Raw genomic sequence first — 25,106 nt, forward strand, 5'->3', positions numbered from 1 at the left:
CCCTTGAGATAATATGCATGTTTGTTTGAAGGAAATATGCAGTCATTTACATGGTCTGTTTACGTCGTATGATTTAAGGATGATGCTGTAACTTTCCTGTTATATTTTCTTGGAGACAGGGAGGGCAGAGATAGGGTCCAGATATGTGATGATTGTGCAAAGAGACGCAACGAAAGAATTATTGTTGACTTTTCCTTTCGAAACCAGCGACTGGAGGCTAGTGCTGATTAACTTTCACAAGAGCTGGATTTGTTGTGGTGTAGTAAGAGTGTCAGAACTTGTGAAAACAGCCTGTGTGTGTTTTGCGGAGGGGGAAGGGATGCTGAAGTTGTTGACAATAACATGAATTACCAAAGGACCTGTCTGCTGTTTGTGGAGTGCACTGCTGAGGTTTCTTTCCCTCCCCATTTCCCTCCCGGTGACACTGGCTCTCATGCATCTATTTTGCATCACATTTGCACCGATGCATGTGCTTCCTCATGTGCACACTTGGGAGGTGTGTTCATAAAGTGTATTTGTCAAAGAACAGAACGAATGAAACCTGCGATAATGGCATGTTTTGCTTCTGAAAACCTTCTATTTTACGATTTTAGTGTAAACACTTTGATGGTAAACAGCCAGCATTCACTATTTTAGGCAGTGGTTGTGGTGATTTCATGAGATTTACGCTGCGGCGTTGGTTTATTAGTGCAATCTACGAGAATGAATGTGTCACTGGCTGTACTACCAGAGTTGAAATGCACTGTCATCCTCTCTCTTCCTTCGTCACTGCCTGCATGCTTTGTCTGGCTCCCTCTATCCTTCCAGCCTCCTTGCCCTGCTGGCTTGCTCCTCATCCAGACCTGGCCCTGGTCTGTTGCGTGCATGTGTGTGTGTGAGAATACACAATGTCCCCAACCCACCCTGAACATGGGTTCTGGTGTCATCGTATCCCTTTCAAAAGCTTTGCGATCCAGCCTTGAACGGCTGTGTCTTTTTGGAGACTAATGACAAATCAAACACTTAATGTCTTCTGTGAGTATTTATCGTGAGGCATTGGATTGCGTCAGTTGACCAATCGTGTGGTGAAATCTAAGGTATGCCCATGTCTTATGTCAACATCCATCAGAGTTCAGGGGTCACATGGGAGTTGGTTAAGTTAGCCTACTGCTATATTCTGTTGAGTGCTGTTCAGTAAAAGGCATAAAACGTACTCACAGTAGTCGTCTGAGTTATGAAAAAAGCCCAGCATGCCACAATAATAGGTAATAATTGGACACACACACACAAGAAATCCCCCGTATCTTTAACGCACTGCCCCCTCCCCTGCACGAGGCTGAAGTGCATAGAGAAAGCCCTTAAACATAGAATGGAAGACTGTCGATGATAACTAAACAATGAATATTGTGTTCATCATAGTTCATATTGCACGCAATGTGCACTCCTGTAACTTTCACCAGCAAAAAGAAAAAAAAATTGCAGCGTTGATGGTAGTGAGCTCATCTCTGCGGTAGGCATCACATGACCACGGTATTCCAGTCCTGCAGTTATCGTCACAGCCCAAGATGTCATTGCTAATTGCTAAGTCTTCTTGAGCTGTTAAGTTGGTTTATATTCCACCCCTCTCCCCCTTCTTCTGCTGTTTTTTTTTTCACTTCATCACTCTTTCCCTCCTCACTCTCCCTCCCTCTGTAGCATTTCTATACAACATCAGGAGTTGCTGAGTATGGAAAAAGTGACTTGGACGTTTATGGGCTGAGTTTTGGGCCAAGCACTGCAGACTGCTCTGGTGTGCTTGTGTGTGCGTGTTTGTTTAGCTTTGGTATTATGAAAGTGCCTCAGTTTCAAGATGGCCCCTCTTCTGCTGAGGCAGCTTCTGTCACCTCTATGAGGCGCAAAATATAGAATACACACATGCATTTAACCACGCTGAACACAGTGCACATGCACAGGGACAGAAATGGCTATGCAGTAATGTAAGATGTCACCTTGTGAAGCCGTGAGCATGTCAGATACCCAAAAATACCCCACGTTATCGTAGCTAGCCCCAAAGTGCTCTGCAGATTGGATGTAATTATGTTAGCCAGGCTATAAATGTGTGTGTGTGAGTGTGTGGTGTTGGGACTTTCTTGGCTTGCGGCGCCAACCTGTTAGTCTGTGTGTGGTCGAGGTCATACACAACAGCTGATGAGAAGGGATGGTGAAAGTGTGCATGTGTGTACATGCTTGTGTTGACTGTGTGTTTTCTGCGTGGGTGTGTGTGAGCAATCAGATAAAGAATACAGAGATCCGTTATCACCCCCTGCTTCCCCTGTGAAACAATACCGCTGGTCCGCCCTTGACCAAACTAGTGTGTGTGTGTGTGTGTGTGTGTGTGTGCGCGCGCGCATGTGCATATTTGTGTGTAGACCAGCTTGGACAGATGAATGATGAATTAAGGACAGCAGCGAGTAGATTCGTCCCAGCCTGTCAAGTTGGCAAGATAACCATCCTGCAGCTTGTTTGTTTGTATTTATGTGTGGTGGTGGTGGTGGTCGAGGAGGCTGTATGTGTGTGTTGTCAATCTTCTCTCGATCTCATTCTCTTCACTTTCTCTTTCAGCCCCCTATCGATGCCTCTCAATGGGGTTATTGTGCCCACTGTCAGGCAAGCTGCAGTGTGTGTGTGTGTGTATCTGTGCATTGTTGTTGCAGGGAGCAGACAGCCGTGAGGTGTGTTTGAACAGAGAAGGAGCACAGAGGCCCCGTTCATCCTGTAGGGTGTGTAACTGAATGATAGGGCCCCCATTCTCTCTATCCGTCCGTCCCTCTGTCTATCTGTCTGTCTCATGCTTTCTCTCTCCTTCTGACAGTTTTTCAGTCACATGCTCGATCCTCATTGCCTTCGTTTTGCTCAGTTTTACTTTGGGTCTTTGTTTGCTTGCTTTGTGGGTGTGTGTTCTGCCATGTAATGTGTCAGCTCCTGGCAGCCCTCGCTGATCGGCTGTCTCCTTGCTGTCAAGTCCGTCCTGTGATTGGATTGTCAGTATGCATGTTATTCTGCCTACAAATTACCTGTGGAAGGACAGACAAGTTTTCCACTTTTTAAAGGGAACTCCACACACAGACAGAGATTTACAGGCACAGTCACACACTCACACACTTTCCCACTCTTTTGTTTATATGTTTCTGTTTCTGATGTTGTCTTTTCCACATCACTGCACTTTCACACGTATGCCCCCCATCACTTCCAGTTCAGCTGCATAAGGGCTTTCTGGCTCTCTCACTGACCTTACTGTGTTACTCTCTCTGACTTTCACACACACACACACACACACACACACACACACACACACACACACACACACACACACACACACTCAAATCGTCATACACCAGGAAAGCCAGAATGTGATGAAAGAGGCTGTAAAGGCCAGAGCCCCTGGTGCCTCTGTAAATTGGCCTACTACAGCGAGTTCAAGGGTTTCCGCTGCGCTGTCTCAAAACAAGGATTGACTCAGACTTGATAGTCTGTGCCTCACTTCTCGTACCTTCCATCCTTGCCGCATTCACCAGGAACACTTGAGCAGATGGATGTTCAACTGTTAGCAGGCAAAACTCCATTGCATGAGGAATGTGCAGGAGCACGAAGCCATGGCCCAGTGATAGCGGGGTATGCCAAGTGAAATATTTGCAGTACACTGATAATTAGAAAGCATGCAGCATGCTATTCAAAACATCTCACAGGCAGTTACTGTTACACTGTCAAGGATTAGTGACTGGTTGAAATAATGTTTTTACATATTCTGCTGATAAAGAATGATAATAAGTGCCAGAATATATTAGACTGTGTTTGCAGAATCATTATGTTGCCTTTCAATTGAACATTTTCCCACAGCTATCTCTGGACTCACTCTTTATAATTGTGTTGTGTTACTTGTGGTGCTGCCTTTGGTGTTCCTTTGCAGCCTAAAGCCTTTAAACCTTTCATGTTTACAGCTTCTGTAATTTGCTATCATTTGTTACTGCTCAGATTGTGCGATTAGCGTGTGCTTGTAATTCACATCATAAGATGTGTTTGACATCGGCCCGTTTGGCTGTTCTTTGGTGATGCTGATATCAGCCAAAAAATTGTAATCATCAGCAAATTGGATGTCAAGTATTTAAGGCCTATGATATGTGACTGACATCAAAAGGTCAAAGAAAGCCATTAAATTGTTGCATTTCAGACATAGGGCTTATTTAAAAAGGGAAATGTTTATGCTTGCTCTGCAGTCTAGTTCAGGTGGGACAAATAATTGATACAGTGATACATTGCAATACGGTCTCTTGCAGTACTTTTTCAATGCCCTGGCACTAATGCAGATTGCAGCTTGCTTTACTGCATACATTTAAACTCGGGAGCTGTTCGGCTTTCTGCCTGGTCAGCCTTTCTGCCACTTTATCTATTTACATTTGAATGGCAGCGCATGTAATCATGTTGTGCTATACAGTATGTGTGAGAAAGGCTGAGCATATATACATTTTTTTTTACATTTTTGTTTGATCTGAGTTCTGAAAGCACATCATACGGCACTTAATGCATTTATGCATTTTTGTTATTTTATTTTGCTATCTTGCAATAAATCCAAATGTAAAATGTACCGAAAGGTGGTACCATCATCATCATCATCATCATCATCATCATCATCATAGGCAGTGTATGCTGACAGAGTGGCTTTAATTCCCACTCTTCCATTGTGATTATTTGCTGCTTTTCCTTGCTTTACATCACTGTAAACTGAATATCTTTGGGCCATGGTGAAACTGATGGGGTGGTAAACTACCTGAAGCATCTCATCTTTTGATCAATTTAGTTAGGAGAGGAAAGCCTAAATACAAGAAAGTGGTGGTCCTTTTCTGGTTTGGTGGCTCCTCTATAAACCACTGCAGCAAGCTGTGCTCACTATAGCTTTTACAGGCGAGGAACGTTCCCACTTTTCCTTCTGTTGTGACAGTGAACCCTCAGAGTCTGTGAATTGTATGAAACTCATTCCTGTCTGATGAATGCACAGGATGACAGGTGATAGGAATGTTGAATCATGATCGAAGTCATTGTGGTGCTTTGGGTTCCTGACCAGAAATGTTCCTTGCATTTACATCATATCCTGTGGTGGGAGTAATAATAAGTTAACATCTGTGGGAAGAATGTGATGCAAGGCCAACTTTGTCTTAATTCTTTGACCATGATTCATAAAAATGTGTAATAAAAAGTTTCATTAAGGCTTTGTGTAATTGAAAAGTGTAACTTTGATAAACCACACAAGTGCTGGAATTTGCCTCGTGGCTTTGCACTCACTTGGCAAAACAAGTGGAGAGGCAGTCTTAGCCGTGTGCGTGTTTGCTCCAAACGCTAGCAGTGCAGTGCTGGTCCACCAGCCGTGGTCAGCTAGCTGTGTCATCCCCGTCCAAAACCAATGTCCTGTCAGAAAAGAATGCTCTGCTAATGTTGGGAAACAACAATGATAACTTCCATTGGTAGGAGGGGAGAGAGAGACGGAGGGAGAAAGAGATGGCCATTGTGTGAGAGGAAGAGACGAAAAGAGAGAGGGAGGGGATGATTTAAAGTATTGAGAGGGAGCGATCATTGCAGTGGTGTCTGTGGTTCCTTTGGCAGAGATAGGACATTCCTTTTCTGATGAGTCACTCTCCCTCTCTCTGATCCGTTTTCTCTCCTGACATCTCTTGTTCTTACACCGGTACTCTTTCCCCCCCTCCTCTCTCATTTTCTGTCTCTTCTGCTTACTGTCTTCTTCTCTTTGACAAAGTCGTTTTGGGATAATTAGTCAAAATTTTCAGCCAATCAGATCGGACTATGCTGTGACATCAATACAATCTTGTGACATTATCATGGAGCAGCTTGCCACAGGCTCTCTAATGAAATGTGAGATAACAAGGCCATGTTGAACTCTCTCACTCTTTCTCTCTCTTTCTCACACACACACACACACACACACACACACACACACACACAGACAGGCAGCCTGAGTAAGAGCTGTGTTGTTTGTGTCTAGACTTCCCTGTCCTCTCGGATGTCCTGTCACATCTCAGCTATATATAGGAGACACCGTCTCTCCGCTGCCTCTGCCTCTCGCCTTGAATCCGACAGGCCTTTTGTGCATGTGCTTGTCTGTCTGCCTGTCTGTGTGTTTGCACTAAGAGAGGGAGAAGGGCTTTTAATGTACACGAATGGCCTCTATTGCTAATGAAAAAGAGGAAAGAGAGAGAAATGCTCACCATCAAGCAGAAGACAGGCAGAAGCTCTAATAAAAATTGTGTTACTAGAGCTGTCTTTGTGGTATAATTGTAAGAATGTAAAAGAAAATATGGATACGGATTTATTTATTTGTCTTAATATGCTGATTTTTACTGACTTAAATGACAAGTGTTTCCAGCATGAATGTTATGCTATGAAACTACAAAATGCAACTCTTGCATGTTCTCCTGTTATATCTGCTCCCTGCACGCATGCATTTTGCTGTTTGAAAGGGTGGGGAGTTGACTTTTGTCTTTTGTGAAGTTCAGCAGTCCAGGTGATGGCATCACATCCTTTTCAGACAAGCAGCTAGCAGCTAGCTTGTTCTCAATCAAGTTTAAACAGCTGGTGGATTATGAGCAGCAACTGGAATTCATCAAGTAGACTTGGGAGCTCATCACATTTTTTAAAACTTGTCACCTTGAAAGCTCTGAATTGTCTCCTGCGAGATTCGTAGCTGTGACGCAACTCGACCTGCTAGTCTGTGAAGCTAATGTTCACTCAAGCAGCTAAAGTAAACAACAGCATCAGTAGGTGTTGTGAGTCAGAAATTGAAACTTTCGCTTCATCCAACATGACCTGTCAGAGTTTTCCCATTAGCTAAAAGCTGTGGAGTGTTATCTGTAACTTTTGTAACTCAGATGATGATCAAAGGAATCATACTTTCAGTCTTACGGACAGAAAACACAGAGACTGAGGAGTTAAGAGTAGGGTTGCTGCTCTGCAAGGTTCAGGTGAACTGTACTGTAACTGAATGCAGGCTGTGAGTGTTTCTAAAAAGTTATCGATAAGAAAAAGTGGGAACCACGAGCAGGAATGAAAATACAGACGTGGCTCTACTTGTTGTTGTCTGACTCTACTCCTGGCACTGCTTGTTGCCTTCAACATCCCGTCCAGGAAAGAACTGTGGTCTCATTTCAGCAAAGTGGCGCTGGCTGCTCGACTGGCTCATGTGTGTTCCACAGAGGCAGCAGGCTGTAAGGGCTGAAATGGGACTTCCCTCCTCGCACCGTGTTTTGCTTGGTGTCAGTGTGTTCTCGGTGTACTCTTTCTCCCCTCCCACGACCTCCCCTCACCCACAGGAAAGAGGGGCCGGGTGAAGCAATGAGGAAGCGGGGGGTATCTGGTAATGGGGGAGGGATTACAGCCCATTCCCTCCCAAGTTTCCCAAATCCAGGAAGTCGTCTCTTGGCTTCTGTTTCTGAAATGTTGCTTTTCCACGTCACAGGATTTCAAAGTCTGTGGATGGGTGTGGGGTGTGATCTCTGAGTCTGTTACAAAACCCTTTAACCCATGTCACCCCCAGTAGTCCAGTAGTATTTTGGCTACGTTAGCTGGAGTTAATTCATACGGTATAGTCAATGCGTGCCATAAATGCTTTGCCTTTGACTCTGTTATGTCCTGTGTGGAGAGTGCTGCATGTAAATAAGTAACTTTATGTGTGCTCTCTGTCACAGGTGACACGTTTTCTTTATTTGAGGATATGCAGAATAGACCGCTCACTCTCACCTTTGTTTGTATTTCATTTACCCTCACATTGTAACGGAGCTTAGTTTGCTCAGGGTCAGTGAAGGGATCGTGCACACGCATACCCTCACCTCCGTATCTGCTTGTTTTGTCTGCTTTTTCCTTTTGTTGACCAATTAGAAGTTTTTTGCCCCCAGTCGCCTTGACCCCCCCACCCAGAAAAGAGACATGCCTGAGATTCTTTGGCACACCCTGAAAATTCCTCACTGTTTTCCTTTCTTTTGTGGTCATTTTCGCCTCTTGCTCTCCCGCCTGTGGCAACCATGCTAGTGGAAAATGATACCTTCAGCTGTATGTACACGTACATTGAGACATTCATAAATTCTCACACACAAACAGGGACACTCAAAGTGTCTGATTGTGCTTTAAACTCTGACTATACAAGTGGAATTATAGTGAAGCTATTTCTGTCTGTCCTTCACGCTCACTATACGCGGCTGCTGCAAGGACGATGTATGGCCATGGGAGCACGCTCAAAGCACAGAGCTCTCTCTGTGAGCAGTGCCTCAATGTGTGTTTGTGTGTGTGTGTGTGCGCCTGTGTGAGTTAGTGTGTTTGTTTTTCTGTATACAAGATTGTTTGTTTAAGCTGCAGCCTCAGTCAGAGTGTTACTTTGTCTCTGTTATTTCCCGTTACTGACAATACAAGGATATCCGTGCGCGCACACACCCACACACACACATATATATATATGCATTGGCTGTTTACTGCTGTTATTCTGTAGATGGCTATTGTTTTCTTCCTGGTTATAGTGGACACACACACACACACACACACACACACACACACACACAGACCTTGGGGAAGTATATCCTCCAGTCTGTACTGCACCAGACTGGACGAGTCACCAGCCCTTCGATAGCTTTGTGAAAGGCTGATTGATGTGTCGTTTTTGTGTTATTCCTCCAACTACAGCCACCTTTATCCATCATGAATTTGCTAGCAGCTGCAAAATATTTGGCTATGATCGCTGAGTTTTCCTTTCTAATATCTTTTTATAAGTTAAATCCATGGTTGGAAGCGTAATTGAAAATGCTGCACTGCCACTTTTCTTATGACTGTGGTTCTGATGAACTAACAAACCTGCAGTGAGTGAACAAATAAGCACATAAAACAACAGGGAGTCTGCAATGCAGGCTGATCCTAAGCATTCAGAGCTGCATATACAACCAGGGGCTTAAAAATCAATCGTGATAAATACAGGGAACGAGTGTAGTTCAGCTAAGTGTGCTCCATTTTTGTAGTTTTGGTCAAGTTTGACCCTCTCCAAAGTGTATTAGTATAGATTGTGTTGCTAAATTCCCAGCTTTGTAGTGGAAATAATTGGCAGCTAGACCCAGCCTACTCTGCAGCCAATGAAAATAAAGCCAAGAAAGATCTGGGAAGATTGCCTGCTATTGTACAGCTGGCTTACACGTTCACGTCCTAATCCAAAAGTTAGAAAAACACCCAGTTGTGTTTTCTATTCTGCATGCCTTGCCATGTTGACATGAATCCATCCATTTTGTTTTTTGCGATGGCCTGGCCTGTGACTGCGACAGTTTTGCTTTCTTGTCAGTCTTTTTTGGTAACAGATGGGGTTTCTCACAAGCAGAAGGGGAGACGAGAACACGAGGGGAAGAGCGGCTGTAAATCAGGGTTGTAGAGAGAAACGGCTGGTTTTATGAGAGTTTACAGACCTTCTTCACTTTTAATGAGAAAAGACAGCAATTCTCTTCTAGACAAAGGAAAGGGGGGAGAGAGGAGGGTGTGAGAGGTAGAAGATGAATGTAGTGAAGGTTAGGAGAGGGATAGGAAGAGGAGAGGAAATGGGCAAGAAAATGGGATAAAGGAAAGAGGTAAAAGTCAAGTGGGATTAGCAGAGGAACTGGAATGGCGAGAAAACCTTGAGAGGGACGGGCAGGAAGGAGGGATGAGAGGCCTATCAAACCGTTGGCAGGCCTCCACTTGGCATATGAATTTAAAAGCAATCCGTCTCTGCCGCTCAGTCCTGAGTCTGGTAAATTTCAGCAGTTACACACAGCGCACACGTAAAAAGAAAAAGAAACAGAGAGAGAGGTGGAGCATTTGCAGCTGCTCCTTTCATTCTTGCTAGAGCCCCCCCCCGCCCCCCCCAAGCATACCTATGACACTTGCACCCACACTAATAACACACACTCGGTGGGTTGGCCAGTGGGTCAGAAGCCACAGGTCACCGTCATGCTGTGACACATCCTATATCTTGTTACCTACCCCCCTGGATGTGTGCTTTGGTCTGTCTGTATGCGTGTTGCTCCAAGTGTGTGTCTTTAATATGGGTCTTCCTGTCTGTCTGCATCTTAGTTTTTTTTTTTTTTTTAGCTGTTTACAAGTGGGTCCATGTGGAAGGTTCACCCTCATATTTACTGTTCATGTGTGTGTGTTTGAGAATGAGTGTTTATCTCTGCGTGTTGTCAGTGCCAGTGTTGCCCTGCCCACAGAGGGGCCCTGTAATTATGCCTAGACCCCCTCGTCCACAGCAGAGAACTCCTGGGAGACCCAAAACAGCCTCTACCATCACTATCATTCCTTCCAATTTTGTAGCCATATCCAGATGTAGTTGGGATTGAAAGTTGCAATTTCAGTGCGTACATGCTGCTGAACTGTTGCTCCACCCCAAGTGTGAAAATGTAACGTTTTACATCTGTTGGTAGGCAAAAGAAATGATATGGCAGCTTCAATGCAGTCTGCAGTTTGGACTGGACACATTTTTGTTGTTTGGCTCTCCTCCAGAACACTGGGCTTGTGATGAAACAATCACTTTGAGGTCGAAGTGGTAACCTTAAAGGGCAACTCTACTGATTTTACACATCAAAGTGTGTTTACAAGTCTTGGGGAGTACTACTGCATATGTGAAACAAATTGTATAAAGTAGAGACTTTTGTGGCTCCAAAGGGAGCTGAATAAAGTCTGGTGAATTGCTTCAAGTCAGCATTGGTTGGGGCTGAAAACTACAAGCTTGAAAATGAAAAATCTGGGTGTGTGGCGTTAGAAATACGTACGCTTACCAGACCTCCGTTGCCCACACCCCATCTCTGCTGGACGTTAGCAACTTGAGACTTTAGCAGCTTTATCATCAGTCCATCAAGAGTCTGACAATGTGACAACGATGCAATGCTAAATCAATGCTAACTCAACAGAGCCAAAACAAATTACTGTCTCATTATGGGCTGCACTGTCTTTACATACTAAATTTGCTTCTGTTTGTAACAGTCAGGAGAATTTGCTATGACTCTTGTGCTAATGCTGGATAGGTTTGAGTCAGTTGCAGGGTGGCAGGCCTCTACTGCAGATCCAACCTGTAATGCCAGGTCAGCAGCACATTTTGTGGGAAATGATTCATTCGTTTTTAGTGTAGACACCCCTTCATACAAATGCATTCTCCCACACACGAACACACACACACACATTCCCAGGTATGCAGACTTGTTGCAGCAGGATGCGAGGAACTGAGCATGCCTTGTAATTTTATTCCCAGAATGCAGCATTTTTTATTGCTATTTTATGATTCCTGTTTATATATCAGCCTTCTTCCCTTGTCTCTGTCCTTGGCAGTTTTTATACTTGAACTCTCTGTGGTTTTATATGGCCTTGTTTGTGTGTTTCTCTGTCAGTCATGCATACATTCAGCAACTCCCACAGAGCAATCTGTGCCTTTTCATAACATCAGTGATTCCTAAAGGCTGAAAGCTATCACAGTTTTATGAAACTAACTTCTGACATGACATCTCTCTTGTAGCCACTTCTTAGATAATCAGAGAAAAGACATTACAGTATGCACAGCTGGTTTGAGCTCACAGTTACGCAGCTGCTCTTCAAATGGTTTACCTTTTTACCACAGTCAGTGTAACACCTAGTGTTGCCAGACAAACCAGATGTTGTGTGTGTTCTATGTCAGTAAACAGTCATGGCTCAGTATAAGACTGGTAGATCAACTGTTCTTCACTATGGTTAATAGCACCGGTCAAGGCCGGACCATGCATACTTTAGACGTATGCACTATTCATAACTTTGAGTAGTTACATAAACCTTTACAAATATAAATGTTATGTAAGCTTGGAGAGTCATTGTTACCTATTGTATCCTAAGTGTACATTTTTGAAAGCTGAGAAGAGAAACAGTTTGCGTGTTGTTTCATCTTTGCCACATGACACATAGCCTGATGTTGCAATTTGCCCGCAGGCTTGGAAATGTTTTCTTCAAGTGTCTGGCCTTGATAAAATTAACTTTCAGTGACTTATACTGTATTTGCTCAGTTTAGTTACAACCCCGATTCTAAAACAGCCGTTACACTCAATTGAAAGCAGTACAAAGACAGTATATTTGTCTGACCTCATCAATTTCATTGATTTTTGTAAATATCTGTTTATTCTGAATTTGATGCAACTGCATGTTTCAAACAAGTTGGGACAGGAGCAACTAAAGATTGTGAAAGCTGTGGAATGCTCCAAAAACACCTGTTTGGAACATTCCACAGGTAAACAGGTTCATTGGTAACAGGTGATAGTATCATGATTGGGTATGAGGGGGGCATCCTGGAAAGGCTCAGTCGCTCACAAGCGATGATGGAGCACATGATTGTATGAAGAAAATGACTACATGGGCTCAGGAACTCTTTGAAAAACCATTCTTGGTAAACACATCATCTACAAATGATTGCATTCTGTTTTGTATTTACATTTTACACAGCGATCCAAATTTTTTGGAATCATGATTGTATAAAATGATGTAATAGAATGATTAATTTGTTGGATGATATGTTCCTATTCTTTGTCATCAAGCATACAAAATCCCCAAATTATAGAGCTAGACTAATTACATAGCTGCCTTATTGCTGCCTTATATCGAAAGTGACAAACAACAAATCACGAACTCTGCTTCAGACAGTCAGGAAAGCAACAGCTCACACACAGTGCTAGAGTTAGTTTGATAGAGTAAGACCCAAAAGGGTTTTCTCTGTGCAGAAGATATTGTCCACTGATAAGAAAACCTTTCTAAATCTATGGCTGCTTTTAGTTTCTTCTTTTTTTTTCATACAAATCACAACACACAGCTCTATGGCCTTGATGTATGCATATTAGGCTCTTAGAATAATGTGGAAATGCACATCTGCAAATGTCAGTTGTTACGTCTGTGCAGATCAGTCTGTTCATTGATGTTTAAGACTGAAAGAAGAATGAAATACGTCCAAGGCTTAAGATATGGCCATTGAAGGGAAAGCAGAGGGAGAAGAAGAGAAAAGATAAGGAGGCAAGAGGAAGCTGCAGAATGGGAGGTGGTTTAGTCCATGTGCTGAGAGTTGAGGAAAAATCTGCAGTGAGTCTAGTCATTATGCAGACAAATGAGAGGGATTAGTGAAGGGTAAATTGAACCTTTAAAAAAAACAAGATTTCCAAATGACTGCATTGAAATCAGCATACTGATCAGCCAGTTTCAGTGTCTGAAACAATAACACTGGCTGGTATTGCTGATTGCTAAATAACCTGATTACCAATCCCTGCCGACAGTCTGTTCCTGATCATCGTGCACTAAAAAAATGTCAGTGTTCTTGCAACCATCAGCATACATCTGTAGCTGATAACTGATGAAATCTTTAATCGAGGTCGATTAATTACTCATAATTTGGAATTATCTGTGAGCTGTCAGCTGTGAGTTGAACTAAAACATCCATGCGATGGGATAGCGTTTCTTCTATTAGCTGCAGCTTTATTTCCCCAAATCATTCCAGGTGTTTTTCCAGCCCCTTAGCTAGGGATAAGTGGAATTTTATGGTCCGTTCTAAAAGCCCTTTTCCATACACATGTGCTGCCTTGGCATGGCTTGACTTGGTTTGACTCAGGGCGACAACCCGGTGCGGCGGATTTTTGCATCTCCATTACAATTATAGCCTGTGCCCCCAACAACAATGCATTGTTCAGAACAAGCTTCCTGGCCATCAGAATCTGTTGTATTAGCTAAATATACAAGCATACAAAGAAGCATCTTCAACATTTCGTTATATCTGTTGCTATTTCACCTTACATGTGTCTTGCAAATCATCATTCTGGATAGGTTTGGCCGAATAATCTGTATCTACATGTAGCTGTGGTGGTTCACTAACAAGTTATTTAGTCAACCTTTATATATATCTTGAAGAATAATTGAGGGCATGCTCTCATGTCCAGTGATGTCAAGAGTACAAGTTGACTGGTTGACAGTTGGGTAACATTTGGCATGACGTGGTTTGACTCGCCATCGCCTGAGGTGCCAATGGAAAAGCCCTATAACTACACTGAACAAAAATATAAACGCAACACTTCTGTTTTTGCTCCCATTTTTCATGAGCTGAACTCAAAGATCTACAACATTTTCTATATACACAAAAGACCATTTCTCTCAAAATATTGTTCACAAATCTGTCTAAATCTTTGTTAGTGAGCACTTCTCCTTTGCTGAGATAATCCATCCCACCTCACAGGTGTGGCATATCAAGATGCTGATTAGATAGCATGATCATTGGACAGGTGTGCATTAGGCTGGCCACAATAAAAGGCCACTCTGAACTGTGCAGTTTTGCTTCATTGGGGGGGTCTGGGGGGGTCTGGGGGGGTCAGAAAACCAGTCAGTATCTGGTGTGACCACCATTTGCCTCACGCAGCGCAACACATCTCCTTCGCATAGAGTTGATCATGTTGTTGATTGTGGCCTGTGGAATGTTGGTCCACTCCTCTTCAATGGCTGTGTGAAGTTGCTGGATATTGCCAGGAACTGGAACATGCTGTTGTATACACCGATCCAGAGCATCCCAAACATGCTCAATGGGTGACATGTCTGGTGAGTATGCTGGCCATGCAAGAACTGGGATGTTTTCAGCTTCCAGGAATTGGGTATAGATCCTTGCAACATGGGGTTGTGCATTATCATGCTACAACATGAGGTGATGGTCATGGATTAATGGCACAACAGTGGGCCTCAGGATCTCATCACATTATCTCTGTACATTCAAAATGCCACCAATAAAATGCACCTGTGTTCGCTGTCCATAAGGCCTGCCCATACCCTAACCCCACTGCCACCATGGGCCACTCGATCCACAACATTGACATCAGCAAACCGCTCACTCACACGACGCCACACACTCTGCCATCTGCCCTGAACAGTGAAAACCGGGATTCATCCATGAACAGAACACCTCTTCAATGTGCCAGACGCCATCAAATATGAGCATTTGCCCACTGACGGACTGCAGTCAGGTCGAGACCCCGATGAGGATGACGAGCATGCAGATGAGCTTCCCTGAGACGGTTTCTGACAGTTTGTGCAGAAATTCTTTCGTTATGCAAACTGATTGTTGCAGCAGCTGTCCGGGTGGCTGGTCTCAGATGATCTTGGAGGTGAACATGCTGGATGTGGAGGTCCTGGGCTGGTGTGGTTACACGTGGTCTGCGGTTGTGAGGCCGGTTGGATGTACTGCCAAATTGTCTGAAACACCTTTGGAGACGGCTTATGGTAGAGAAATTAACATTCAATTCATGGGCAACAGCTCTGGTGGACATTCCTGCAGTCAGCATGCCAATTGCACGCTCCCTCAAAACTTGTACAATCTGCCACGTCTGTGGCATTGTGCTGTGTGATAAAACTGAACTTTTCAGAGTGGCCTTTTATTGTGGCCAGCCTAAGGCACACCTGTGCAATAATCTTGCTGTCTAATCAGCATCTTGTTATGCCACACCTGTGAGGTGGGATGGATTATCTCGGCAAAGGAGAAGTGCTCACTAACACAGATTTAGACAGATTTGTGAACAATGTTTGAAAGAAATGGTTTTTTGTGTATATAGAAAATGTTTTAGATCTTTGAGTTCAGCTCATGAAAAATGGGAACAAAAACAAAAGTGTTGCGTTTATGTTTTTGTTCAGTGTATGTATTTTAACTTTCACTCGACTTGTTGAGGTTGTGTGTTGGTGAGAATTGTCCACCAGACTTGTGCATGTGTGCATGCATGTGTGTGTATTTTTGTGTGTTGGTTGGTGGAAAGCAAAGTAGGGGGAGTTTACAAGTCTCCTGTGGCATTAAGTTTATGATGGTTCCTGTCAGTGAAGGGTTGGAAAGACTCTGCCCCAAAGAAAGAAATATGAGCTCCATAGAAAATGAGCCTTATTTCACACACACACGTATACAAGCGCACACACACACACCTTTTGTATTAATGTTTGATCAGGGTTGTGAATAATTGATGTGTCTTTATTATTTGTCCCTCTGGTGTCCTGCAGTCCTCATTCTCTCTCTGTTCACCCCTCCCTCTTTCCCTCTCCCATTAATCCTGTTTTATGTTTGCCTCTCCCTCAGGACGCTGCTGCTTCAGTGAAGCCCTCGTGATTGGATGAAGAGAGAACCGCTGACTACCAGTATGGACGCGCTCCATCCTGGAATTTCCCACAATCCTTAGAGAGGCAACTGTAAAAAGGCTGTTTTTCAAGTCGGTATGTTTGTAAGATTTTTTTTTTAAGTTTTTAGAAATTGTTGTTTTTCCCGTCATTCCTGTGAAAATATAGGCCTGGTTCTGCTATTGGTGTTGTTCATAAATATGGGACGGATTCACACATGGTTGTGGTATGGTAATTAGATATATTTGGAGCATCTTTTACTTTGGTTAAAAACAAACAAAGCTATGCTAGGATTCTAGGATATGCTAAGCAAACCCAAGTGAATATCACTTTAACACTTTCTGTAAATGCCTCAGAGTAAAAGCCATTAAGATAAGATAAGATAACACTTTATTAATCCCCCATAGGGTAAATTACAAATTCTCTTTTACTTTGAAACAACTAAATCAGAGATTTCCCTGCATATCTAAATCTAAGTTGGATCACTTGAGCTCAATTGGAGCCTTATTGTTGTTTGGTTGAACTTCGAGCTTACTAAACACATGATATCATGTCCAGCAAGGCGACGCCTTTCTGCTTGTTGTGGTGCCTCTGCCTGTTAGGTTTGATCTTGGCTTCAGTGTGGAACGAAGACTTCCCTGTAAACAAAGCACTGGGTTTGCATTACCAGCAGATAAATAGCGCAAGAAAAACTTTTGACATGTTTTTTTAGGCATTCAAAAATTCCTCTGGAAATCTGGTGTAGATTTTTTCTAATGGGCAGGGAAAACACCGTCCACTGTATGCTGATCAGGAGATAGAATTGAAGTGCTTAACACCAGGAACTATTAGACAATGAACAAACAGAGGTCCCTGTGAATTGATTACTTCCTTCTCTGTGTATAATCCAGAATGCCTCTTCCATAATTTTGATTTCTATTGTGTTTGCAGTGCCTGCACAGTGTTGTGTTGTCTCCATAGAAACCAGCTGTAATTGGGTTCCACGTGGATGAATGTGGTCTCCGAGGACAACCCAAGAAGTACTCTGGATTCTTTGCATTCTTGTTCTGATCGTTCTTGTGCTTTTCTTTCCCCCCTCAGTGGTGTTCAGATCCGCAGCTGAGTCTACTGAACCCTCAGCCTTGACCAAGTCTGCGACTGACCTCCTGTCAGGTGCAGCATGCACACACACATGCTTGCCCACATGCTGTCTTTGTGTTCACTTGGAATGAAAACCTCCACACTCGTGCCGAGCGGCTCCCCACCCCTGCTCTGCAGCAGCTAGTAGTTTTTTAAAGTCGGCCATCCACACAAATACGGAAAAGTTTGCAACTTTATTCAATGTTTTTGTTATTTTCAACAAATTTCGTGAAAAAGGCCCGAACCAGTCCAATGCTATTCCTTTCCATTCTAGCTTCCCTCTCTGTCTGTGGTTTTCCTAAAACAGCAGAGGACTGTAGCTTTTAGCAAACGTTACTCAAACAGAGGTGAATAGTGAATGTGTTGGGTACTATTTTCAGCTGTGGATTTGGTGTGCTAGCAAGTATTTACAGCACCAGAACAGTGTGGAAATCTACTCAAAATATACTACACTTTCACTCTTATGAAGACGTGTCAGGTTGTGCAACTGCCTGGCTCCTATAGGTGTTTTCATTAATTTTTCAACAACAGTGGCGCTCTGTGAGACTGTATACTTTATCAGGCCTTGGCTTAATTCAATGTTTGGTTTGGTCTTTTCTTGGGATTTGGAGACAACAGCAAAACATGGAATATCACCAGACCTTTAAGGATGTTTTATTGCATTCAGTAGACTTGACCTCTGTCTGATTAAAGCTCCGCTATGTTTAATTACATTTATATGTGCAGACCGAATCAAAAGAACAGCCCCAGGATGCATCATTGCTCATCTGTTAAGTTCAAATATTGATAGTCAACACTATGTTCTGCAAGCCTGGACATATTTTTTTTCACCTGTAATCATTGTAAACTTGCACAGCTGTTCTCCTCATGCACTGAGCCAAGAGTGAATAATTGCACCCTCATGTAAAGTATTTCGAAAAATCTGTTTTGCATCTGATTCCATAGCAGTTCTGAATTGCTTATGTTTAACTTCATTTGTTGTATTTATGTTTTAAGCTGAACTGGTCTGTTCTCTTACACTGTTTGCTGCTGCTACAAGAATGTTGTTTGTTTATTTCAAGTTTTACCGTATCCTAATACACCGTTCTTGTCTTTGGCATTACGATGCAAGAATAGCTGTTGTAACGCAAATAGCATTTGCAAGTAGTCAATGGAACACCTTTTCTCACAGCTAATTCCTACATGTGTGGATTTAGATTTATTCACCTCCTGTTCCCCCTCTCTTCTTCTTCCAGGTGATCTGTCTTGTGCCACAATGATGTCAGTAGATGTGACCAATCACAATGGCCCCGCCGCCACGCCTCCCACCTCACTCAGCCTTCGCTCCTCACACAACCAGCTACTCAGCAGTGATGTCATCAAACAGGGCTCTGCCACGCCTCCCAAGTGTCGTAAAAAGTACGCACTAACCAGTATCCAGGCTGCCATGGGCCTCGGAGAAGCAGTGCCATCTTCATCATCACCCTCATCATCCCCGTCACAGTCCTCAACCCCCAACAATCCCAAACTAGCCAAGAATGGAGTCAACCAGCTCCGTAAAGCCGGTCAGGATCACAACAAAAACACAACCGGCCCTGACTCGACGGATCTGGAGTGCAATTCAGAAACTGCAACAGACGACCTCAATGTCAACACAGCTGAGGAGCAAGACAGTCACACTCTCACCAATAATGACCGAGAGGATGATGTCATTAAGCTGGACGTTGAGCTGCACCCAGACACTCACAGCGACGCAGAGCCCGAGCAGAAAACTGAATCAGACATAGACTGTAACATTAACACGACTGCGGAGCTCAAACTGAACGGCAACACAACAGATCTGGCCTTTGACTTGAACAATGAGGCAGAGGAGAGCGATGATATCAGCATTCTGTCTGAGAAGGAAATGATGTCAAAGATGAAGATTGAGGAAGATGGAGATGAGGTGGTAGTGGAGGAGCAGGAGGATGAGGAGAAAAAGCCTTTACTGATGATAGAAAGTGTGTCTCCCGTGAAGAACCACAAAGTTTCTTCAGGCCTGGAGCTCATCTCTGACCTCCACTCCAACCTCAAGCCCTCCCCAGTGCCTCCTCCTCCCTCCCCACCAAGGCAAGCCAGCCCAGAAGACACGCCCCTGCTCTCCGTGGCCTCCTGCTCCTCCTCTTCCTCCTCCTCCCCGGAGACGAAGAAGGACAGAAGGACTGGCGCAAAGACAGACTGCGCTTTGAACCGTATCCAGAATCTGAACCCTAGTGACGAAGAGTTGAGTTGGACCACACTGTCCCAGGAGAGCAACTCCCCAGAGGAGACAGGTACATGCAATAAGACATGTGCAAAACATGCTGTTTATTACAGTTAACCTCACAAGCACTGTCATTTACTGATGTTTGGCATAGTTTTCATGGTAGTGTGTGTCAGCTACTTTGGTGTATGTGTTTTGTTTTTCTCCTGTGTGCTATGTAGTGGTTTGACTGTCCTCTCTGCTGATGACATGTTTCCATTTATGGTGACCGTGTGTGTGTGTGTGTGTGTGTGTGTGTGTGTGTGTCTCCGCGTGCGCGCATATGCAGAAGTCAGACATGGCTGGAAGAGAATAACAAACACTCCAGCCTCCAGTAAAATCTCCCAGAATCCCTCTGGGACAGGAAGTGCCCTTGTAACCTCATGGGTGGTTAGCATGCTAGATCAGCTGCGTCCTGTTTCAAGCTGGGTCCTGTGCCTTTGTGTGTGTGAGTGTGTGTGAGAAAGAGAACAGGGCTTGCAGGCTAGTCATGAGTTAATACACAATCTCTAATCTCTCTCTGTCTCTCTCTCTTATCTTTTCCTACTCTTAGTTTTCATCATTCATTTTCTGAGAATATCAACATTTGTACTCTGCCGTAAATGCATTGAACTGTTTGTACACTCCCATGGAGGATGGTGGACCTCCATATGTACCTGTAGGTGTGGATGCCAACAGAAACGCTTTAGTCTTTATCCCACTTTGATCCGAAGATCTATTGGTACAACATGCAGACTGGCTGAGATGTTTAGTTGCTCAGTTTGTTAGGGCTTTGCATGTTTAAAGTCGGTTTGTATTGCTTATTTATCACACTAGTTATTTTTCAGTGCCATTACTTGACATTGACAATGAATATAAATAAGCTGTTTTATTGTTTATCCCTACTGTTTGATGTCACAGTGTTCACAGTAAGGCAGAACTTTTTCAATTTTCTAACTGAAGTTTAGAAATTCCTTTGAGTCATCACCTCTGCTGTGGGCCTCTACTTTCTTAAACTCGCTTGTTGCCTGCCTCTGCAGAAGGTCTGTAAAAGTCATCACATTTCTTTTGTCAGCATTATGTAAAAGTCGGGATGTTCAGTTTAATTGGGCCCTTAAAGCTCTCTGCTTCGTGCTTAGTTGTAAGACATATGAAACACATCTATGCCGTCTATAGCAGCAGCAGCAGCCCCGACCTCTGGCATGATCTCAGCTGTAAACCATCCTCCCCGTCCATGTGAGCCGCAGCGCTCTTGAGTTGTTGAGCGCCGTTGCTCGCTTTTTCTCTCCGAATGCTTCTTTTCCTTCCAGCTCTCTGATGACTCACTGTCCCTCTCGAATCGCAGGCTCTGAGCATCTGTGTAATTCATTTCTCTACAAGTACCAGCAGCTTGTCCTCCAAAACGTTTGTGCGTTACACTGTTGTTACTGTGTAGAATTTACTTTCCATATGTTCTTTTGTCCTGATTTCCTCTCGCTCCTCTGTCTAGAATGTCATTCTAAGGTGATAAATCTCTCCTGGGACAGCCTTAGGTTTCGTGTAGGTGTGTGTGTGTATTGATGAGCTGAGGAAAGGGGACAAAAAGTAGCAGTGCTGTAGTCTCTAGTTAAGACGTATTGTCCTCCACGGGTTTGCTGAAGAGTCGATAATCATCATGCTGGCATCATTCATGTAGAGTCTATTGATATCTAACACATAGTCCATACGGCTGTGCCCTCCTGCCTGCCTGCTTCTCTCCCTCATATTGACGAAGCTGTGTTGTTTTCCCAGGTGTGTGTCAGATTCCTCTGTGGATGTTGCGGGTTAGAAGGCCGATACGACACTGCTTTCACACAGAGGAGCCAAAACACATGCACACATGCACACACACACACACACACACACACACACACACACACACACACACTGAGTTGAGGAAGGTCATTAGAAGAGGTCCTCCACACAACAACATGCACTGTAACACTTGCAAGGAAATACGAGTTGAATCTGGATAAGTGGGGTTTTTTTTGGCCAGTCATATGTTGAGCTAGCTTTTTCTCTCTTTCTCTCCGTCACCCACTTGCCACCCTCAGTATATCAAAGTCCTCCTCTTTGCCATTGTTTCTCCCTTTCTCCCTCTCTGCTCCTCCTGCTTGTACCTCCACTGCATATGATACTGAATGAAAGATGATCTGTGGGTTGCCAGGACAACCAAAAGAGGCTACGGGGAAGGTGGGATGGAGTGAGACAGTGATAAATATAGACATTTGAAGGAGATGAGTGTGCTCAAATGTTTGTTTCCATGTGCCTGTGTGTTCGTTTGTTTTAGAACAGGAAAGGGAGGGCAGGCTTATTTGAGTTGTTGATGTTGTTGATGGTCCAGATAGAGGAAAGAGAGACAACAGCAGCAGCCATAGCTCAGCTGCAGGGGATACAAAAGCTCCATCTCTATTCCTCTCGCTGTTCTCGCTTTGCACTCCCCCTCATTCACTCTTTTCTCTCCCTCTTTCCTGCCTCTCTGCCTTAACGTGCCTCCATGTCCCTCTCTCTCGCTCTCTCTCCTCGCCTTTTCTCCTCACCCCCTCTCTTGCAGTGTCCCCCACTCTCGCCTCTCTCCTCTCTCTCTCTTTCTCTCTCTTTCTCTCTCTTTCAATCCCTGTCTGGGGTTCTCTCTGTGGTTACAGCACTGGCTTTTGCTGTATGAGAGGCAGCTAGCTAACTATGATGCTGGGGAAAGACTACATGCTGGCCATTGTGATTGTCAATTACGAGGGTAGGTGCATGTGTCGAGTCGGCTGGAAACTGCACTGTGGGGTTAGAGTTTGAACGCTGTCTGAGTGTGTTTGTCTGTGTGTGAGTGAGTGGGTGCACAAGCATGGGCATATGTGTGTGTCTCCCCCAGCACGGGGATGAAGTTTGTCACTGTAATGGTATTGTTCTCTAAATATCTTCCAAAGGAATCTGTCGTCTGTGCATGCTGCATTTGTGTGTGTGTGTGTGTTTGTGTTTGCGTCGCTCTGGTCATGGTAGTGTGTGTGTGTGTGTGTGTGTGTGTGTGTGTGTGTGTGTGTGTGTGTGTGTGTATGGTGTCGTTTGCCACAGATAACGTGTGTATGTGTTTTGCTCCAGAATCTCACTGCTCTCCCCTCCCCCTCTGCCGAACTCTGCTCTGGCATGGAGCTGCATGCTAACCGAGGCTACCATAGGCTAAAGCTTGGTTTAGGCTTCGGCGTCGCGGCGACGCCGTACCTACGGCGTACACCCTACGCCGTCACTGAGCATTCGTAGTTCTGCGTCGAGGGAACGCGTTGCTCCGCAATTCACCGCCAAGCCGCTAGGGGGGTGCGGCTGTGTCTTTGTATGATTTCGGGGGGCTCTTGCTGCCGCGAAGAGGAGTTGTAGAGGTGGTCGTACTTGCGTACCTCCTCGATAATTCTTTCTTCGGCTTGGTCCAGTTTTTCTTGTAGCTCTCACCACAGAAACTTTGAAAATGGCGGTGTTGTTGTGCTGCGACCATAGGGCTGCGACTGAACCGAAAATTACGTTCTGAACGGACCAATCACAGTCCTCGACGTTCACGTCACTACGCGTCGACGCGACGCGTAGTCAGGATTTTTTGGAGGTGCGCGTCAGGCTACGGCGTAGGGTCCGCGTAGGGGTCTGCGTCGACGGCGTAGGTACGGCGTCGCCGCGACGCAGAAGCCTAAACCAAGCTTAACTGCTACGTAGCTCTGCTCTGGCACCTTCACATGAGCTGTATAGGTGCATGGCAGGCGGTAGCCCCTGTGTTAGCACATAAGCTCTTCCTCCCAGTTCCATGCCAGCTGCTGTGCTTGCAGAGGGTGACCCAGCTAACTTTGAGGTGTGATATACTGAACCCCCCCCCCCTTCTTTGCATACATGCTTTAATCCACCTCCAGTATTCTGTTAATCTCATACTGTCATTTCTCTGAGTCACCATCTTCCCCCTCACTCATAGCAAAGACACTCAGGTTCTCTCTATTGTAGTTTTATTGGCTCTGACCTATTTTTTGCTCATGAAAGACTGCAACTCCCAGAAGGCACTGCTTCCCAGCTCCTTGCTCTAAAGCACAGTCTTAAGCCCAAAGGGATGTCTGCTTGGATGCCAAGAATGTAAGAATGTATGTGTGCCAAGTTTTGTGAGTGATTTCTGATCCATTAAATAAACTAAGTGGAATAAACTAACCCACCTCTGCATGTCTGTATTCTTGTGTGTATTTGCGTGTGTGTGTGTGTGTGTGTGTGTGTGTGTGTGTGTGTGTCAGTGAGAGTGCGTATGTCTGAATTTCATCTCAATCTAGACCGACCCAGTCGTCATGATGACATATGGCCTGCTGTCATGGCGACAGGCCCACAGGCTATGTTTCATCAGCATGGTCAGCAGTTTGAGAACTGTTTGTGCGATCACACACACAGGCACACACACAGCTGACCAGTCCCTCAGAGCTTATATCACCTTTATTAGTTGCTACACCACCTAATGCACTTTCGGATCATCGTTACTGCCACTACATCAACTTCACACACACACACACACACACACACACACACACACACACACTAAGATGGCATCATTAGTTTTGTGTGTATGTGTGTGTGTATGTGTGTGGCCATGTATTACTCATGTTGTGGGGACATAAATCTGTTCACAGTCACATTGTGGGGAATCACCTTCCTTGCGGGAGCAAAAACGCAAGTCCCCGTAATGTAAATCATTAAATTTTAGGGTGAAGACGAGTAGAGGTTAGGCCAAGGTTAGGGTTAGGGAAGTAGTGCACGCGTGTGCGCGTTTTCAAAGTAACTGCTATATTTCCTCTGCTTGTGAAACTGCTCAGTAAATTATGGTAACAGCCAATCATCAAACTGTCGAGTATTGTAGCTTTCAAATTACATTAAGTGCTAGAACATGCTAAAAATTTGTGCCAGTATTTATGAATTTAGTTTTAAGATTATTATTACTCCAAAAACACCTGTTTGGATCATTCCACAGGTAAACAGGTTCATTGGTAACAGGTGACAGTGTCATGATTGGGTATGAAAGGGGCATCCTGACAGGCTCAGTGGTTCACAAGCGAAGGTGGAGCGAGGTTCACCACTTCGTGTACACACGATTGTATAAAGGAGATTTCTAGATGGTAGATAGGCTGTACATTATAAGTCTTGTCGGACATAACTGCTGTATGAGCTGATAAAACACTATAAATTAAAAGACCTGTAATGGATCATACATCCATGGAAACGAGAGAGCACATTTGGATGGGTTCAGATAAGAGCTAATACAATTACAAGGGCCAGAGAATAATACTAAGCCCTCTTTGTGTCATGTCAAATAAAACCATATATATTGAAATTCTGCTTTGTGCTTGCTCATTGACACCGTATCTGATATCTGTTTAAGTGCTCTAAATGATAGAGGAATGCGAGTGCCTGTGTGTTTTTCTGTGTATGCATTCATGAGTTGTTACTTGCCTGTGTGATATGTTCTATTTTAAAATGTGTAAGGTATGTGTGTGGGTGTGTTGCACAACAACAGTTCTTGACAAGTTTCACTCAGTTGTTGTGTGTGGACAGACGCGGCTGTTTAACA

At 44.2% G+C, this 25,106-nt stretch overlaps 1 protein-coding gene across 8 annotated transcripts in view; it reads left to right on the top strand.

Annotated features, from left to right (window-relative positions):
* Positions 1 to 25,106, top strand: part of apbb2b (amyloid beta (A4) precursor protein-binding, family B, member 2b) — a 47,731-nt gene that overhangs the window by 1,601 nt on the left and 21,024 nt on the right. For 6 of the 8 annotated variants that reach the window (XR_013077062.1, XM_076727822.1, XM_076727825.1 and 3 more), the window contains exons 2-4: positions 16,124 to 16,257; positions 17,242 to 17,313; positions 18,516 to 19,571. Coding sequence is in view for 7 of the 8 variants with exons in the window: in XM_076727822.1 (XP_076583937.1) it covers positions 18,536 to 19,571 (1,036 nt within the window). In the remaining variant the exon portion in view is untranslated. Of the gene's footprint in view, positions 1 to 16,123; positions 16,258 to 17,241; positions 17,314 to 18,515; positions 19,572 to 22,026; positions 22,272 to 25,106 lie in introns of those variants that run through there. The other 2 variants (XM_076727824.1, XM_076727828.1) reach the window with 2 other exon arrangements.

The sequence above is a fragment of the Chaetodon auriga genome, chromosome 4 (assembly GCF_051107435.1).
Source record: "Chaetodon auriga isolate fChaAug3 chromosome 4, fChaAug3.hap1, whole genome shotgun sequence".
NCBI lineage: Eukaryota > Metazoa > Chordata > Actinopteri > Chaetodontiformes > Chaetodontidae > Chaetodon > Chaetodon auriga.